Below are 18511 nucleotides of genomic sequence, written 5' to 3'. Positions count from 1 at the left end.
TTCGAATAAAGAAATAATAGAAGAGGGTGGCAAAATCATCGCTAGATGGCAGAGTTTAGAGAAAATAAAAAAGCAAAAAGCAAATGTTTAAAATACTGTATAACGTGGTTTGTTTCTATCTGACAATCTGTTTATCGAAGTCTGTGATTAACCTTCAATATTTTCATCGTAGGTAAGTCGATTTCTGTTTGTTTTGATATACTTTTGTAAAACCAGGGGACAAGCAGTTGTTTTAGGACTAAATCTGAGTCAATTTATGAACTGGTTATGGGCTGTCACTATGTTTTCACCCATTTCTTTACATTAATCTTTTTCAATTGTATGAGTTATCTTGGTTCTGACCAGTTGAACAAGCAAAATTTTTGATGACCTCGATCGAAGGCCACATTTCTCTTTTCCAATCTCCTTACTCAGCCCATTTCCTGACCTATTTAAAGTACACTTCGATCACTGAAACAACCGTTTGTTTCCTGTTTTGCTAGAATAAAGAGATTGAAATAGTTACTCAACTTGTAAGCTTGATTTCTTAGCTGCTCTCTTTCATTATTATGTTTCAGTTATACATTTCTTTTACTCTTCTACCTCACCATTTCCTTTAAATTTACTATTTCAACTAATTGCCACGAATCTTATCGAAATTTACGTTTTCTCCTATTCTTTACCAATTTGTTTTGTAGCTTATTGAACCAGTGGTTCTTAATCTGTATTAATAACAATGGATTGTAATCAAGTCAGACAAAAGTTTATAGACTTTTTCATGAAAAAATATAATCATGAATTCGTTCCATCTTCATCAGTTATTCCCTTAGATGACCCAACTTTATTATTTGCTAATGCTGGTATGAATCAGGTAAGAACTTTATTAAGATCTTATTTTAAACTGGCTTTAAACTTGAACCATAATTCATAGCTTTTCTTAACTTTAACATAACATATCTTTTTTGTTTCTATTCATCACATAGTATAAACCAATTTTTCTGGGAACTGTTGATCCTAATAGTGACCAAGCCAAATATAAAAGGACATGTAACTCGCAAAAGTGTATCCGTGCCGGTGGCAAGCACAACGATTTGGATGATGTTGGTAAAGATGTTTACCATCACACTTTCTTCGAAATGTTGGGTAACTGGTCTTTCGGAGATTATTTCAAAAAAGAAATCTGCAAATGGGCTTGGGAACTTTTAACCGAAGAGTATGGTTTGGATAAAGATAGACTTTATGTAACTTATTTTGGTGGAGCACCTCAACTAGGTTTAGATCCTGATGAAGAGTGTCGATCTATTTGGGTTGATGATGTTGGTGTTGATCCATCTAAAGTTATTCCTGGAAGTATGAAAGACAATTTTTGGGAAATGGGTGATACAGGTCCTTGTGGTCCATGTAGTGAAATTCATTTTGACAGGATTGGTGGTCGTAATGCATCAGATCTGGTCAACATGGACGATCCTGATGTGCTGGAGATTTGGAATCTAGTTTTTATTCAATACAACCGAGAACAAGATTCTTCTCTTAAACCCTTGCCTAAACAGCATGTCGATACTGGTATGGGTTTCGAAAGAATTACTTCTGTAATTCAAAATAAACGTTCCAATTATGACACCGATATTTTTGTACCAATTTTCGAGACTGTTTCCCAAATGACAGGATGCCGTCCTTACACTGGAAAGGTTGGACCTGAAGATACTGATGGTATTGACATGGCTTATCGTGTTATAGCCGATCATGCACGTACATTAACAGTCGCTTTATCTGATGGAGGAAGACCAGACAACGTTGGTCGTGGTTATGTACTCCGGCGTATATTGCGTCGAGCTGTTCGTTATGGTACAGAAAAGCTTGGTGCTAAGCCAGGAATGTTTGCTTCTCTTGTACCAGTTGTTGTGCAAATTTTAGGTGACTTTTTCCCAGAGATGAAAAAAGACCCGCAAACTGTGATGGACATAATTAATGAAGAAGAGACACAATTTCTCAAAACATTGTCAAGAGGTCGACGTTTGCTTGAGCGAACCATTGCAAAACTCGGTGACTCTAAAATCCTTCCTGGAGATATTGCATGGAGATTGTATGATACTTACGGTTTCCCTCTGGATTTAACTCATTTAATGGTTGAAGAAAAGAACCTCTCAATCGATATGGCTGGATATGAAGCTGCCAAAGCTAAAGCTCAAGCTTCATCTCATTCAAAGACATCAAGTCAACAGTCACCCATTGAGTTAAATGTTCATTCGATTGCTGAGCTCAAAGATCAGCTGAAAGTTCCCTTGACCAATGATGAACCTAAATATGATTACAAAGCCAATAGTGATGAGCCAAATGCTGAGTATATTTTCACCCCATGCTCAGGACGTATTTTAGCTTTGCGTAAAGATAATGCATTTGTGGATTCCGTTGATTCTGGCATTGAATGCGGTGTTATTTTGGATAAAACAAGTTTTTATGCTGAAGCTGGTGGCCAAATTTTTGACACTGGATTCATGACCAAAGAAAGTTTAGGTGGAGATGAAGAAGATAGCGAGTTTGAAGTGAGGGATGTCAAATGTCAAGGAGGTTATATCGTTCACTTGGGTAATGTAGCATCTGGAGTTTTAAAAGTTGGAGATGTTATGAAACTACAGATTGATCAACAAAGAAGGAAATATATTATGAGCAATCATACCGGTACTCATGTCCTCAACTATGCATTGAGATCTGTTTTAAAAGCAGAAAGTGATCAACGAGGCTCTTTGGTTGCTCCAGATCGATTAAGATTTGACTTTACTAATAAAGGTCCAATGAGTCCAAGTCAAGTTAAAGAAACTGAACAGGTATCACAGAAAGTTATTGCCAAAAATGAAATTGTTTATGCTGCAGATGCATCACTTCCCAAAGCCAAGGAAATTAAAGGATTGAGAGCTGTTTTTGATGAAGCATATCCTGATCCCGTTAGAGTTGTTTCAATCGGTGTTCCTATTGATACTTTGTTAAATAATCCAGATAGCGACAGTGGCTTAGAAACATCTGTTGAATTTTGTGGAGGTACTCATCTCAAAAGAAGTGGACACATAGGTGATTTTGTGATCTCAAGTGAAGAAGCCATATCCAAAGGTATTCGTCGGATAATTGCTCTAACAGGTCCAGAAGCTAGTAGAGCAATCAAGAAGTCGGCTCTTTTCCAGAATGAGGCTGAAATTATTGCTGAAAAAGTCAATTCCGTAACTAACAACGCAAATGAACAGAAAAAAATAGTTAAGCGTATTGTTGAGCTAATTGAAGAAGTTTCCCAATCCAATATCTCTTATTGGAAAAAAGATGAACTTCGAAATCACCTGAATGCTTCCAAAAAGAAACTTGATGATGCAGATCGTGCCTCGAAAGCTGCTAATCTTAACCAAGTTACTGAACAAGTAAAAATTCTTGCTGAAAGTTTGAAAGATGCTCCATTTGTAGTTAAAGCTTTGGAAGCTGGAAGTAATGCAAAAGCTCTCGATGCAGCTGTTAAACAAATTAAATCAATTTCACCTAAGACTGCAGCTATGTTCATCAGTTGTGATGATAAGAAAATAATTTGTTTAGCTTCAGTTCCATCTGAAACAGTCTCTACATCAGGATTGAAAGCCAATGAATGGGTGCAACAAGTTAGTCCAATTATAAACGGTAAAGGTGGTGGTAAACCAGAGTCTGCTCAAGCTTCGGGAACCAATGTAAATGCCATTGATGCTGCTGTAGAAGCTGCTGAAAAATTTGCAAAAATGAAACTCAATTAATTTAATTGAAAGAAGATAGAAGAATAAATATAAAATAAATAAAATTTTAAACATTTAAAATGATTTTAAATTATGAGATTTGAGATTATTTCGTGAAAAAAACCTGTGAAAACAATTTCAACCAATTGCTTATTGAAATTTGCGTTTACTCATATCCTTTACAAATTTGTTTTGTAGCTTATCCATCCAGTTTTTAGGTTACTTTTTCCCTGAATTACGGATGGAGGAAGACCAGACAACGTTGGTCGTGGTTATGTACTCAGGAGTTTATTGCGTCGAGCTGTTCGTTATGGTACAGAAAAACTTGATGCTAAGCCAGGAATGTTTGCTTCTCTTGTACCAGTTGTCGCGAAAATTTTAGGTGACTTTTTCCCGGCGATGAAAAAAGACCCGCAAACTGTGATGGACATAATTAATGAAGAAGAGACACAATTTCTCAAAACATTGTCAAGAGGTCGACGTTTGCTTGAGCGAACCATTGCAAAACTCGGTGACTCTAAAATCCTTCCTGGAGATATTGCATGGAAGTTGTATGATACTTTCGGGATCCCTCTGGATTTAACTCATTTAATGGTAGAAGAAAAGAACCTCTCAATCGATATGACTGGATATGAAGCTGCCAAAGCTAAAGCTCGAACTTCATCTCGAGTTTCGCGAAACAACCTTAGTTAATATCTTTATGCATAAGGACATACTTTAACTATAATTTCCTATCTGGAGTCTATCTATAAATTACCAGAATAAATATCATTTTGTGCTTGATATGTTTCTTTGGTTTTAGCTGTGTGAGTTTCAAAGTAGAAGTAAAAAAGATATGCAGGTAAATGTGGGTAAAAAGAGAGACTGGTTTCTGGTTAACATGCATAAACATGTATAGACAGATCTAAGGGCGGCGTCCATACCTTTTCAACTGTTTCTCTCTTCTTCCTTTTCTTCCTATTTCTCTATTATTTTGCCTCTCTCTCTCTCTCTATTTTAAATTACTAAGGTAACCTCAGTTTATTAGGAATTTCAATTTTGTACCATTCCGCAGTTGATCAAACTGCAACAGGTTGGACATTCAGGCAACGTAAGGTGTTAACTGATCCAAACTCATTTATCTACAGCCCCTTCGAGATTTGATGAAGGTAATGAAAAATCACTTCATGATTCCATTGAGCTAACAAAATTGGTCCAACGGTAATTATTAGGCAAGACAAAAGGATATCCAGAGAATAGTCCTGCTAAAGTTGCTTGAGAGAATAGATGTTGATGATTTTGGCTGAATTCGGTTTGGGTGTTATTGGGTGATTCAGGTTCGGTGTAGAGTTGAGAAATTGAGAATATTGTGGTAATGAGAAAAATTATCAACCGAATAATACCGAAACCGTGAAAAAATTATCGATACTCAAAAAAATACCGATTATTTAGATTATCGAAATCGAAATCGAAATTTATCAACGATTAACGAAAGAAATTAGGGAATGAGCTCAAGAAACATTCAGCTAAACAGGTTTCGGCTTAAGCCTAGTGACTACTTAAAAACTCTCTGGGATCAGTCGAGTAAAGAATTTCCAGAGTTTTTTATCGATCAAATAATCTCGAAAAGTAGAATTGATAGTCTTTCTGACAGTCCCCAGTTTATGATCAGAAAAAAATTTTTGCGTAAATTTTTGTAATTCTATCTTAAAATTTGTGAAACATTCGATGTAACTTTTGCATGCCGAATAAACTTTACCTCGATATAATGAATGTATTGTGATCATTTTTGTCTTTTTTTGTATCTTATAGGTGCTCTACGTTGTTGTCACCTCCTCGTGGTGTAGAGTGAGTATTTTAGGAAGCGAAAATAGCTGAAAGCAACCATCTCCAAGATAAATTCTAGCCTTAACTCAAAAATACATGGAAATGATAAATAGCGCAAGTAACTACGTTACTAACGCTCCGATTTCGGCGAGTGATCCTCTGACCTAGTAGTAATAAGCGATTTCACATTGTATTCGTCAGCTATTTAGCCAGCTCTAAACTTCTGAAAAGGGTCGCTTGTTTGAAATTTAGCGATTCATTTCAAGTTTATTATCTAATTTGTAAAATTCAATATCCAAAAAAGGAATGGGTCTTTCTGTAGCTGTTGTCCTTCTACGCAATTTTTATAAAAGTCCAATGATGTCATATTCCTTTTCCTTAACTAAATCAAAGTTTAACGTTTATATTAATATTGTTGCATATTTCGGTAATTACAATAACGTTAATAAGAAATGTTTCAACACAGTTAATGTGGAAATTCAGTTTTCGTAAATAAAACAATATTTTAGCGAAATGTATCAGTTGTTTCACTTGGTACACGAATAATTATTTTTACTTGTATTATTTGATATATTAATAATACAAGTAATGATTGAATGGTTTGAAGCAGAAAATACATAAACAATAATTACAGCAGTGTTCTAATCGAAATTTTCAATGTATAATTCATCTCTGAATAACATACAATCAATTGACCATATTTTTTTATCCCAAAAAGATATTTTATACTAATTGAAAAAGGTATCGATAATTTAAGACCTTTCAAAGTTGCTAATTTTTCTCATTTTTTGTGCAACATTGCATTATGGTATATCTGTATCAGCAGCTCGTCTAAAGCCAATGGATGGCATAATGCTATATTTTGGAGTTCATTAACTGAATGTCCATTCAGTAATCGTATATTTCTGCTTTTCTAGTTTTCGGACATCCAAATTGTTCACGAGAAAATTGTAAATAAGCATCATTGATGAACTTCAAATGAGCAAAAACATTAACAAAGACATCAGTGTGAAACTTATTACAGGGCGACTGTTCACTACTCAGCACACCATAAAGATAACTTATATTAGTACGTGCATCTTGCCAAATTGCAGGACCACCTGCGTCACCATAACATCCACCTGCACCAACGTTATTCTGAGTACAGAAATTGTAAATTGGAGCATACTCAAATCCTGTCTTTTCATCCAGGCACTTTTTGTCGTCTTTGATGGTTACAGTTGCTTCTAGCAGTGCATCTGATAGGTAGTCTCTTATTTCGATCCCAAAACCTATTAACTTAACCTTTGTATTAACAGGAAGACGTCTGAAGGCCAGTTGAAGCGTAGCTTTAGGTCGTGTATCAGGTTTGTCCAATAGTACAACAGCGATGTCATGCATACTGTATGGTCGTTGTTTTAAATAATCTGGATGTATCACATAATTTTTAACTTTGATAATGGGATCGCTCTTTTGGATTACCCGTCGATTTCGATAGTTGGGTAAAATGCGCAATTTTGAAATAAGTGAGGTACTAAAAAGATACATTAGTATTATGTGATGATTAGTGTTTTCAAGCTAAATTTGGATAATTATTTAAAGCTTACTTGGTAAGACAATGAGCTGCTGTTAGCATGACATTTCTTTCCACCAATACTCCTCCACAGTAGTGAATATATGGATACCGATCATTTGGTATTTGGATGGAACAAAAGTAAGGATAAACACCTTTTCGGAGAACATCTTTACCCTTATAAATTTTTTCTTGGAACTCTGTTGAATCTTCTACGTCTGTCGATGATACAAAATTTGAATATAAAAACATCATCAAAATTGCACTGTTGAGCATTTCTTTGGTGAAATTTTGCACAATCGACTTTTAAAACTCAATTGTCGACAATGAAAGCAGCAAATGATCTGACTCTTAATCAAAGTTAAACTAATATCAAACCAATGCAACACTCGGCAAAACAGATTGGTTCATTAATTAATGTTAGTTAAGTTAAATTCAATAAGTATCAAATAACTATCCATGTTGATTGAAGGTGTTTATAAAAAGTGAATATTCAGACGATATTTTTGTTTCACAATATCATAAACAAGCTGTGACACAATTCATACAATAAAATATTAGGTAGACTCAAATTTTTTTGTTTAATCTCAAAGTAATCAGTTTAATAAAGGATGAAGACCAAAAGAATAGGGAAAACTGCCTAGCATGGGATTTTTTTCTTATGAACATATATCATGTAAAAAGAGGAAGGCCAGAACTTCCTAAAAATGAATTTTCTTGCGAAGAACACACAAGCTAGAAAAATTCATGAATTCATTACTTTGATTTTTCGAATTACCATTTTGTTTTCGAGATATCATGGAAAATCGTTGAAAATTCATGGGGAAGAGTGAAGCAGTAACCAAAGGTGAAACCACTTTCTAATGATTTTCATAGATGTAAAATTCAATTCCGATTTCATTAGTGTGATTTATTTTGAACTAAAATTATCCAAAACTGGCCATTTGCCGATTATTCAATGACGGATAGCTATTACATTTATCGAAAAAGTGGCCAGTTTTGAGTCATTTTAGTTTAAAATAAATCACTTAATTGAAACCAGAATTGAATTTTACATCTAAAAAATCATTTAGAAAGTGATTTCACCTTTGGTTATTTTGTCATTCGTCCCATGCATTTTCAACTTCATTTCATGATATCTCGAAAACGAAAAGTTATTCCGAAAAATGGATTAAAGTAATGAATTGAACATAAAATTTTACATCATATATGTTCATAAGAAAAATATTCCATGTTAGGCAGTTTTCCCTATTCCCAGTTGGTTCAGCCATATTGATTCAATTTTGATTCAAAACATTTGACACGAGTTTCAATCAAAAATGAAAGCTTTTGACTCAACACTGAAAAAATTTTTACAAGGTATTCTAAGAGTTATCATAAATATTGAATTAAGCCAGGAAAGTGTCCAAAGTGATTGAAATGAGATTGATTGACCAAATAACCAGCTTAACCCGTCGCCTCATCTTCATATAGCAAAGGGAGAAAATTATAAATTAATAAAAATCGATAACAAATCGCGTTATTCATCTATTATTACTTTTAATTCTGTATATTTTACAAACAAAAATCACGGAAAATTAAATAAAATCAACTGATTATTCAATCACCAAAGTCATCGGAATTTCAATGTTCAATTGATAAAATAAATCAATCCAATTTGGTTATTTCATTGGTTACATTTGAATAATTTCGTATCCATTGAAGGTTAAATATATTCAATTTGATCAGATCTCAATTCATCGCGCTTTAATTGATAGATAGCTGACGAAAGGAAATCCTTATGCTTGGAAACATCAACAAAGATAGTTTCGGGATTCCGATGACAGGGATGACCACGTCCGGCACTTACAACTCCAAAAAGATAGGTTTTATTATTTTTTGGATTTTCCCAAACTAAAGGACCACCTGAGTCACCAACACATCCAGCTGAGCCTTGAATATTAATCGTACAAAAATTGTTTCCCGGAGAGTACTCATACTTTGACAATAACATTGAGCACTCTCTATCTGTGAGTGTTAATACAGTCGCCTCTTTCATTCTATCTGGATCCCCACTGTATTCATCTATACCAAAGCCCATCAACTTGGTCTCTGTACAAATGGCAGGTGATTTGGCGGGTATCGTAAGAGTTACACCAGGATAAGGTTGGTCCATCAGTATAACAGCGATGTCATGTGCACTAAATGGCTGTACTTTGAAATCGAAATCTGGATGCACCACATACCTTGAAATTTTGAAGAACAGATCATTTTTTTCAATGAATGGAGTGTTTCGATAGTTGGGAAAAATTCGATATAACTTGTTAGCTGAGGGACTAAAAGATACAATGGATTAGTATTTCTTGAAATACATTTCAATTTTACATTGGCATTATTTGAAGCTTACTTCATGAGGCAATGAGCTGCTGTTACCACCATTCTGCTTTCTACCAACGACCCACCACAGTTGGCAATATATTTATTCTGATCTTCGCGATCTGGTAATAGAAGTGACATATAGTAAGGATATGCACCTGCTGTGTAAACATATTGGCCCCAAACAATTCTTTCTTGGAACTCTGTTTGGTTATCGATGTCTGTCGATGATACATAATTTAGAAATAAAATTATCATCAAAATTTCACTGTTAATCATTTTTGATTGGCTTAATGAAATTTTAAAACTCAATAATTAAATGTGCAAATGATCCGAGTCTTGATTCAAGTTAAAATTAAACTAAACCAATACAACCGAGAAAACAGATTGATCAAAATTGATGTTAGATAAGTTAACTTTGAAAAGTCTTGAATAGCTATCCAGATTGATTCAAGGTGGTAATTCAATATTTAAATATTACATTATTATACAATACAAAAAACTACTGAAATAAGAAGATATTTTCTTGTTATCAAACTACATGATGTACTTACTGTATTTACAATCTGTTCAGTACTGGTAGCTGCACTTAACGCCATCTTTGGTATTTCATTGCTTTAGAGACTTTAATATGCAAGTAATGCTCGATTACAATCTGAGCACAATTGAGCGAAAAAATTGTGAACGCTAGTTGAAATCTAGGGCTTTATTGAGGGCAGCTTCAAAAACGAAAAATTGAGAGCAAGGAAATTTACCTATCAAAAGTCATATTATATCAAAACCGTATTGCCAACAGAAACTCAAAGACTATTGATCTACAGAAATCGCGCATTTAAATAAAACTTATTTGCTTCGTTGTCCAATCTTCATAAAAAAATGGGCAAAATCATTTGTGAATCAATCCATTCTAAGGATTAAGGTAATCATAGATTTATAAATTTCAAATTGTACTTGTACCGTTGTAGTAGTTACTTTCAACTTTGTATTATATTTTTAGAAACAAAAAGCACTTAATTGACAAATTGAATCCTCAAAAAATAACAAAAAATTTTAATATTGAAATGATAAAATGAATCTATTCAAGTTGTTTAGCCCATTCCTCATATCTCAATTGTCCTGGTTTAGGTGGCCTAGGACATCGCAATTCTTCACGAGAAAATTGTAAATAAGCATCATTGATGAACTTCAAACTAGCAAAAACACTAACAAAAACATCAGTGTGAAACGTAGCACAGGGAGATTGTTCACTACTCAGCACACCATAAAGATAAGTCGTATTAGTAGGTGGATAAAACCAAACTGCAGGACTACCTGCGTCACGATAACATCCACCTGCACCATCGCTATTCTGAGTACAGAAATTGTAAAATGCAGAGTACTCAAATCCTGTCTTTCTATCCAAGCACTTTTTATCGTTTTGTATGACAACGGTCGCCTCTTTCAATGTATATGGTTGATCACCAAATTCAGTGATCCCATAACCCATCATCGTAACCGATGTATGAAATGGAAGATTTCTGAAGGGCAGTTCAAGCCTAGCATTTTTTCGAGTATCAGCTTTGTCCAATAGTATAATACCGATGTCATGCATAGTCGTTGGTCGTTGTTTTGCAAAATATGGATGCAACAAATATCTTTTAATTTTGAAGACTCGATCGTTAGGATGCTTAAACGGTGAATTTCGATAGTTGGGTAAAATAAGAAAGTCGTTAATAAGTGAGGCACTAAAAAAATACAATGGATTAGTATTTATTGAAAGCTATTTTCGTAATTATTTAAAGCTTACTTGTTAAGACAATGAGCTGCTGTTATCACGATTCTTTTTTCCACCAATGCTCCACCACAGAAGTGACGATATCCCGATTGGTAATTACGATCTGGTAACTGGATTGAACAAAAGTAAGGATATTTACCCCATTGTTTAACATCTTGACCCCAATAAATTTTCTCCTGAAGCTCTGTTGGATCCTCGACCTCTGTCGATGATACGAAATTTGAATATAAAATAATCATCAAAACTGCACTTTGGATCATTTCTGTACTTTCTTGATTGAATCGTAAACAATAGACGATTAAACTCAAATGTTACCAATGAAATCTGAAAATGATCTGTCAAATTAGTTTTAGTCTAACTTGAAACTAAACTAACTAAACCAATACAAAACAGATTGATCATGAATTAATGATGATTAAATTAATTTAAAAAAGTATCAAATATCTATCCAGGTTGATTTAAGGTGGTAAGTAAAATTCAAATTTAAAACCACTCTTAGAAGATACTTTCTTTCTCAACTATAATATTATAAAGAGTTTAAAAAATTTCCCCGATCGACAGTTTTCGAGAAAATTGAGATCAAAGTTTAACTTCAATCGCCTTTAGTAACTTTCAATGGCCAACCATAAAATGCACTCATTTCGTGAAATTAGATTTTTGTTTTCTGTGTGAAAGATCGCTTCGATTTGAAGTTAAACATGGCTCATGCTGTGACCGTAATAGAGATCTTAAACTCATTTTTTACCAACTAAATTGGTCTAAATGGTTGATACACTTTTTTGCAATGTATCAACCTTATAGTACATCCTCTCTTGTTAATTATTTTCAATTATTTTAAGCAAACTAGTGAATTGATGACCAGCTAATAAGATCAAGAAATTAGATTATAATTTAATTCTATGATTATTTTATATTGTCTAAATTAAGGTCACGGTTGGTTCAACTAAAAATCATTTGTGAATCGATCCATTCTAAGTGTTAAGAGTAATCATAAATTTATAAATTACAAATTGTAATTACTTTTAATTTTGTATATTTTTAGAAAAAAAGCACAAAAAATTAAATAGATGAAAAATTCAATCTCAAGGCAACAAACAATTTTAAAATTAAAATGGTTTAACGAATCTATTCGATTTGTTCATTTCATTGCTCATATCTGAATCCCTTCCAATCCATAGGAGATACTTGTTTTATCACAAAAAATATCGTCTTTAAACTGAAAAGGCAATTTAAGACCTTTCAAAGGTCCTAATTTTTCTCATTTTTGTGTAAAATTACAACTTTAGATCAATATGCCGCCCATTTCAGATCAGACGATATACTTTACGACATTTAAAAGCTTGTTTAAAGCCAATGGATGGCATAATGCTATATTTTGGAGTTCATTAACTGAATTTCCATTCAGTAATCGTATATTTCTGCTTTTCTAGTTTTCGGACATCCCAATTCATTACGAGTAAAACGTACAATAGCATCATTTATGAACTCCAAATGAGCAAAAACATCAACAAAGACATCAGTGTGAAACTTATCACAGGGTGACTGTTCGCTGCTTAGCACACCATGAAGAAAACTCCTTTTAGTATTTGGATCTTCCCAAACTGCGGGACCACCTGCGTCCTGATAACATCCACCCGCACCCTCGCTATTCTGTGTACAGAAATTGTAAACTGGAGCATACTCAAATCCTGTCTTTTCGTCCAGGCACTTTCTATCGTTTTTTATGGAAGTAGTCGCTTCTCTCAAAAGAAATGATGGACGTTCGTTTTCAACGAGCCCAAAGCCCAACATCCTAACCTCTGTGTCAACTGGAAGACGTTTGAAGGGCAGTTCAAGCCAAGTAACAGGTCGAGTATCAGCTTCGTGCAATAGTACAACAGCGATGTCATGCATACTGTATGGTCGTTGTTTCAAAAAATCTGGATGCAGCTCATAATTTTTAATTTTGAAAACGGAATCTTTATGGTCGAAATACGGTAAATTTTGACTGTTGAGTAGAATGCGAAGTTGTGGAACAAGTGAGGCACTAAAAAATACACAAGTATCATGTAATAAGCAGTATTTTTTAAGCTTCAAATTTAGTATAAATATTCAAAGCTTACTTTCTAAGACATTGAGCTGTTGTTATCATGATTCTCCTTTGCACCAATGTTCCACCACAGAAGTGACGGTATCCCGATGGCCCGGCTTCATGATCTGGATATTGGATAGAGCAAAAGTAAGGATATGCGCCGTGATCGTGCACCTGGTTGCCCCAAGCAATTTTCTCGTGGACCTCTGTCAATGATACAAAATTTGTATATAAAAACATCATCAAAATTGCACTGTTGAGCATTTCTGTTTTCTTTGATTAAATTTTAAACAATCGACTTTCAAAACTTAATGATTAATAATGGAATCTGTTAATGATTCTTGTAGATGAGTCTTGATTCAAGTTAAAACAAAATGAAACCAATGAAACACTCGCCAAAACAGATTGATTCATTAATTAATGTTGGCTAAGTTGACTTTGAAAAGTCTCAAATATCTATCCAGATTGATTAAAGGTGGTAATATAAATTTATTATAATATTCTTGTGGCACAATAATATTTCAAGCTGTTTCACAACTTGTACATTAAAATATAATTATTTAATTAGTCTTAGCGCTGCAAAGACTTATCTCCGAAGCCTTCGAGAGTAGTATTATAAGGTCCTCTTCGAGGATGACTTGGTTTTTCCAGGACAACTCTGTTTTTCCAGGAAAGTCCGCTTCTGGGACAAACGAACTATCCGCTTCTGAACCAATGATATCGTACTACAGTGTTAGTTTTTTGCCGGGAAAAAATGAAAAAATGAAAATGAAAATGAAAATTAATACAGAATTAGAGGCCTCGGCTTGAGTCTCTCAACTCAAGCTCGCGAACTCTGTGTTCGACCCAATCCAGGTACCGGTCCTGGAACTCCTCTCGAGGGAACCCAAAAGCTCTTTGGCATCGGTGGTCGATGTATGTTATGAACTGGTCCTTCTCGGCCAGTTCAATCCTTCCTTCGGCTACCTCAGCTCGTAGCTCCTGGTTCCTGATTTGGAGGCGCTGTTTTGGACCCGCAGCCTCTCGATCCGCGCCTCTTGGTCCTCCTAAGGCCGGATTTTTTCAATGGCCTGCCTGATGGTGCGGCGTACAAAGGCAGGAACGGCGATCAGAGCTGACTCCAAATGAGTTGGCATAATTAATCAAATTAATGTTAATTTTAAACAAAAAAAAATAAATAAACTAAATTAAACAATTAAAGATGAAGATGAAGGCACATTGATGGTGATGGAGACTAGAGATTACGTCAGTTTTCATCGATTCGGTACATCAGACCTTATATAACTACTTTCGAGCCTTTGATAAGTATTCAAAATAATAACAATAAATAATATTTTAGAGAAATATAATATAATAAACACGACGCTTATTCAAGTATCATGTTTACATAAAAAATGAAATTTTAATGCGATTCATCAAAAATAGCTTGATTGTGAATTTTTATGCTAAAACATAATTTTGTGGATTTTGTATTTGCAAAATACATTCTGCATTTTTCATCATTCAATATCTCGTTATTTTATGTATTGGTTGAAGATAGTTTAATGCTATGAATGAGAAAGATATTTTTGAAGTGAAGAGAGTTATGGGAAAAGTCCCAACGAATCGCAAATAAATTAAAGTTAGATTTAGGTCAAGATTCAGTGAACATTAATTGGAGGAACAGTGGAAAACGGTTGGCATTTCTATTATACAAATGTATAACACGAACTCAATTGAATTTAGTTGTCAGATTTGCTATGATTGCTCAGTCTTACCATGGATAATGCAGTAACTAGAAATCAGTAAAAAAGAGAAAATATCAAGATTTCCTTATACAGTACTCATGAGAAAGTACGAAAAGAGCATCACAAGTCCTGATACGTCTTTATTCATTCGAGAAAAATAGGATTAACGATATCTCAAAGTTTAGTACGATATTGCAACGAAATTAATTCTAACTTGCATGATGAATCAGAATCTGTTCTACAAGTAGATGCATGCCATGTTTATCATATGCCTAGGAGTCGTGGTGTTCCTGCTGAAATTATAATTCATATAATGCCTGATGATATTGCCAATAACCCTTCCCAGGTACTCAATGGTACTGATTTATATGCTGGATATGGTAAAGACTGAACTGGCAATGCAGTTAATCTAGCAAATTTCATGAAAATTTTGAAAAGAGACAAGGAACTTGCCAAGAAGGGCAAAAAAGTACTAACAGCAGGACCAGAAGATCATGTACTAGTCTAATTCAATAATCATGGGGATACTGGAATAATTGGCTTTCCACGTTCAATATTAACTTCCGATTATCTCAATAAAACCATAACATATATGCACGGGCACCAATTGTATGGTAAACTCACTTTTTACTTAACAACTCGTAATTCTGGCTCAATGTTTGAAAACATTTTATCTCCCAATATTAACGTATACGGAGTATCATCGGCTAAACCAGATGAACCAACATGGGAAAGTTTTTGTGATAAACCAGATTTTCCTCTCTGTCTTAGTGATGAATTTGCATATGCTTGGTTCAAGGATACTGAACATCATGACCCGACTAAAGAAACACTTGAAACTCAGTATGAAGACCTCGTTAAAAAAGTAGAAGGATCAGCTCCACAACAATATGGTGCTAAGGATATAGCAAACGAGGTAATTGGCGAGTTTAAAGGTGATTCTAAATCAGGTCAAGCCTCAATATTAGGTTGGACTAAACCGCAAGTAACTGAACTTGTCAGTATACGAGGTTCTCCTTTGCACTATTGGGGTCGTCGACTGGAGATGGCCAAAGACAATGAAGTGATCAAGTTAAATCTAAACTATCAACCATTGTTGAAGGAAGACGATTCTATGACAGAGCAATTAGAAATGTTATCAATGAACTTTGCAGAGCTGGATTCTGTTCAAATGCTAACAATGTTTTGTCAAAACGTTTAAGCCTTTGCAATCATAAAGGATACTCTTTGGTGGTCAAGAGCTTGTGCTCATCACATTAGTAATCAATGCAATTAATGCAATCAATGTTTCGATGCAATTGTCTGATGTAAACTCAAAATTTAAAATCTTTGAAGTAAATGAAATTGCCTTGCTTTCGTTATGAATAATAAAGGATTAAATTCAGTTAATTAATGTAACATTTGAATAACAGTGAATAAAAAATTTTGCTTGAACAATATCTTATTGAAATATTTTCAATTTTGTACTCAATAAATGTAAACTCAGATGGCAGCAATCATCTTTCTACTCATGTCATGTAAATTCATTTTATTAACCTCTAACTTTTAACTTCTTTTATTGTACTTTGTAATAAACGTTTTTACATTGTATTCGTCAGCTATTTAACCAGCTTTAAATTTCTAACAAGAATCGATTGTTAATTGTTAAAATTAATTTCAAGTTTATTATCTAATTTGTAAAATTCAATATCCAAAAAAGCAATGGGTCTTTCTGTAGCTGTTGTCTTTCTATGTGATTATGATAAAGTTCACTCATGAAATATTCCTTTACCTTAACTAAATCAAATTTTAATGTTTATGTTGCCGCATATTTAGGTAATTACAGTTTGAAACAAAAAAACATTAACAATAATAATTGCAGCAAATTCGAAATTTTCAATGCATAATTCATCTCTGAATAACATACAATCAACTGACCATATTTGTTTTATCACAAAAAAATATTGTATACAAATTGAAAAAGGTATCGATAATTTAAGACCTTTCAAAGTTGCTAATTTTTCTCATTTTTTGTGCAACATTGCATTATGTTATCTGTATTAGCAATCTTTTCTCAGTAAGCTGTTTTGGTCAGATCAGACGATATAATTTACGATATTTAAAAGCTCGTCTAAAGCCAATGGATGGCATAATGCTATATTTTGGAGTTCATTAACTGAATGTCCATTCAGTAATTGAATGGTTTAGGGCATCCAAATTGATCACGAGAAAATTGTATAAAAACATCATTTAAGAACTTGAAATGAGCAAAAATATTAACAAAGACATCAGTGTGGAACTTTCTACAGGGTGTCTGTTCGCTACTCAGCACACCATAAAGATAACTTATATTAGAACGTGAATCTTCCCATATTGCAGGATCACCTGCGTCACGATAACATCCACCTGCACCCACGCTATTCTGAGTACAGAAATTATAAATTGGAGCATACTCAAATCCTGTCTTTTCATCCAGGCACTTTTTGTCATCTTTTATGATTACAGTTGCTTCTTTCAGTACTTCTGATAGGTACGTGTTTTCAGTGATCCCAAAGCCTATTATCTTAACCTTTGTATCAACAGGAAGACGTCTGGAGGCCAGTTGAAGCCTAGCATTAGTTCGAGTATCAGGTCTGTCCAATTGTACAACAGCGATGTCATACATACTCATTGGTCGTTGTTTTAAAAAATCTGGATGTATCACATAATTTTTAACTTTGAAAATGGGATCGTTCTTGCCGATTAACCGTGAATGTCGATAGTTGGGTAAAATGTGAAATTGTGAAACAAGTGAGGCACTGAAAATACAACAGTATTATGTGATGATTAGTGTTTTCAAGCTAAATTTGGATAATTATTTAAAGCTTACTTGATAAGACAATGAGCTGCTGTTAGCATGATATTTCTTTCCACCAATACTCCACCACAGTAGTGTTCATATGGACGCACATCAGAGTCATTTGGTATTTGGATGGAACAAAAGTAAGGGTATGCACCTTTTCGGGTAACATCTTTACCCTTATAAATTTTTTCTTGAAACTCTGTTGAATCTTCTACGTCTGTCAATGATACAAAATTTGAATATAAAAACATCATCAAAATTGCACTGTTCAGCATTTCTTTGATGAAATTTTGCACAATCGACTTTTGAAACTCAATTGTCGATAATGAAAGCTGCAAATGATCTGTCTCTTAATCCAAGTTAAACTAAAATCAAACCAATGCAACACTCGGCAAAACAGATTGGTTCATTAATTAATGTTGGTTAAGTTAAACTCGCTAAGTATCAAATAACTATCCATGTTGATTGAAGGGGTTTATAAAAATTGAATATTCAGACGATTTTGTTTGACAATATCATCAACAAGCTGTGATACAATTCATATTATACAATAAAATATTTAGGTAAAATCAAGTTTTTTTCGGTGATTAATTAAATTTGTAATCAGCTTAGTAAAAACATGCAATTGTTGTGATTTCTATAAAAATATTGCATAAATATTTTTTCTTTTTTGTATCATATTT

At 33.8% G+C, this 18511-nt stretch overlaps 7 protein-coding genes across 7 annotated transcripts; 2 read left to right on the top strand and 5 right to left on the bottom strand.

The window, feature by feature from the left end:
- The first annotated feature begins 109 nt into the window (after positions 1 to 109).
- AlaRS (alanine--tRNA ligase, cytoplasmic) lies at positions 110 to 3813 on the top strand. The gene is made up of 3 exons (XM_015931047.3): positions 110 to 172; positions 678 to 850; positions 963 to 3813. Exons 2-3 carry the CDS (start codon positions 716 to 718, stop codon positions 3741 to 3743), a joined length of 2916 nt encoding a protein of 971 aa, XP_015786533.2. The 5' UTR covers positions 110 to 172; positions 678 to 715; the 3' UTR covers positions 3744 to 3813.
- A 2603-nt stretch (positions 3814 to 6416) lies between these two features.
- On the bottom strand, positions 6417 to 6908 carry LOC107363797 (uncharacterized). The gene has a single exon (XM_015931068.3). The coding sequence runs from the start codon at positions 6906 to 6908 to the stop codon at positions 6417 to 6419; it is 492 nt and encodes a 163-aa protein (XP_015786554.2).
- A 1877-nt stretch (positions 6909 to 8785) lies between these two features.
- On the bottom strand, positions 8786 to 10034 carry LOC107363820 (chymotrypsin-1-like). The gene is made up of 3 exons (XM_089267403.1): positions 9986 to 10034; positions 9467 to 9656; positions 8786 to 9305 (listed from the first exon to the last, which is right to left on the bottom strand). The coding sequence occupies exons 1-3, from the start codon at positions 10032 to 10034 to the stop codon at positions 8786 to 8788; spliced, it is 759 nt and encodes a 252-aa protein (XP_089123529.1).
- Positions 10035 to 10349: 315 nt separating this feature from the next.
- On the bottom strand, positions 10350 to 11728 carry LOC107363786 (chymotrypsin-1-like). The gene is made up of 2 exons (XM_015931058.3): positions 11222 to 11728; positions 10350 to 11159 (listed from the first exon to the last, which is right to left on the bottom strand). The coding sequence occupies exons 1-2, from the start codon at positions 11467 to 11469 to the stop codon at positions 10511 to 10513; spliced, it is 897 nt and encodes a 298-aa protein (XP_015786544.1). The 5' UTR covers positions 11470 to 11728; the 3' UTR covers positions 10350 to 10510.
- A 525-nt stretch (positions 11729 to 12253) lies between these two features.
- On the bottom strand, positions 12254 to 14016 carry LOC107363807 (chymotrypsin-1-like). The gene is made up of 2 exons (XM_015931079.3): positions 13312 to 14016; positions 12254 to 13235 (listed from the first exon to the last, which is right to left on the bottom strand). Exons 1-2 carry the CDS (start codon positions 13542 to 13544, stop codon positions 12611 to 12613), a joined length of 858 nt encoding a protein of 285 aa, XP_015786565.1. The 5' UTR covers positions 13545 to 14016; the 3' UTR covers positions 12254 to 12610.
- Positions 14017 to 15599: 1583 nt separating this feature from the next.
- Positions 15600 to 16208, top strand: LOC107371711 (hemoglobinase-like). The gene has a single exon (XM_015939860.1). It carries the CDS (start codon positions 15600 to 15602, stop codon positions 16206 to 16208), a length of 609 nt encoding a protein of 202 aa, XP_015795346.1.
- Positions 16209 to 16769: 561 nt separating this feature from the next.
- Positions 16770 to 18217, bottom strand: LOC107363817 (chymotrypsin-2-like). The gene is made up of 2 exons (XM_015931083.3): positions 17856 to 18217; positions 16770 to 17784 (listed from the first exon to the last, which is right to left on the bottom strand). Exons 1-2 carry the CDS (start codon positions 18101 to 18103, stop codon positions 17175 to 17177), a joined length of 858 nt encoding a protein of 285 aa, XP_015786569.1. The 5' UTR covers positions 18104 to 18217; the 3' UTR covers positions 16770 to 17174.
- Positions 18218 to 18511: the final 294 nt, after the last annotated feature.

Source organism: Tetranychus urticae, chromosome 2, assembly GCF_039701765.1.
Source record: "Tetranychus urticae isolate SD_2017Ah chromosome 2, NJAU_TeUrti_SD_1.0, whole genome shotgun sequence".
Classification (NCBI taxonomy): domain Eukaryota; kingdom Metazoa; phylum Arthropoda; class Arachnida; order Trombidiformes; family Tetranychidae; genus Tetranychus; species Tetranychus urticae.
The sequence above is the reverse complement of the archived record's forward strand: the minus strand, read 5'-3'. Positions and strand labels throughout refer to the sequence as shown.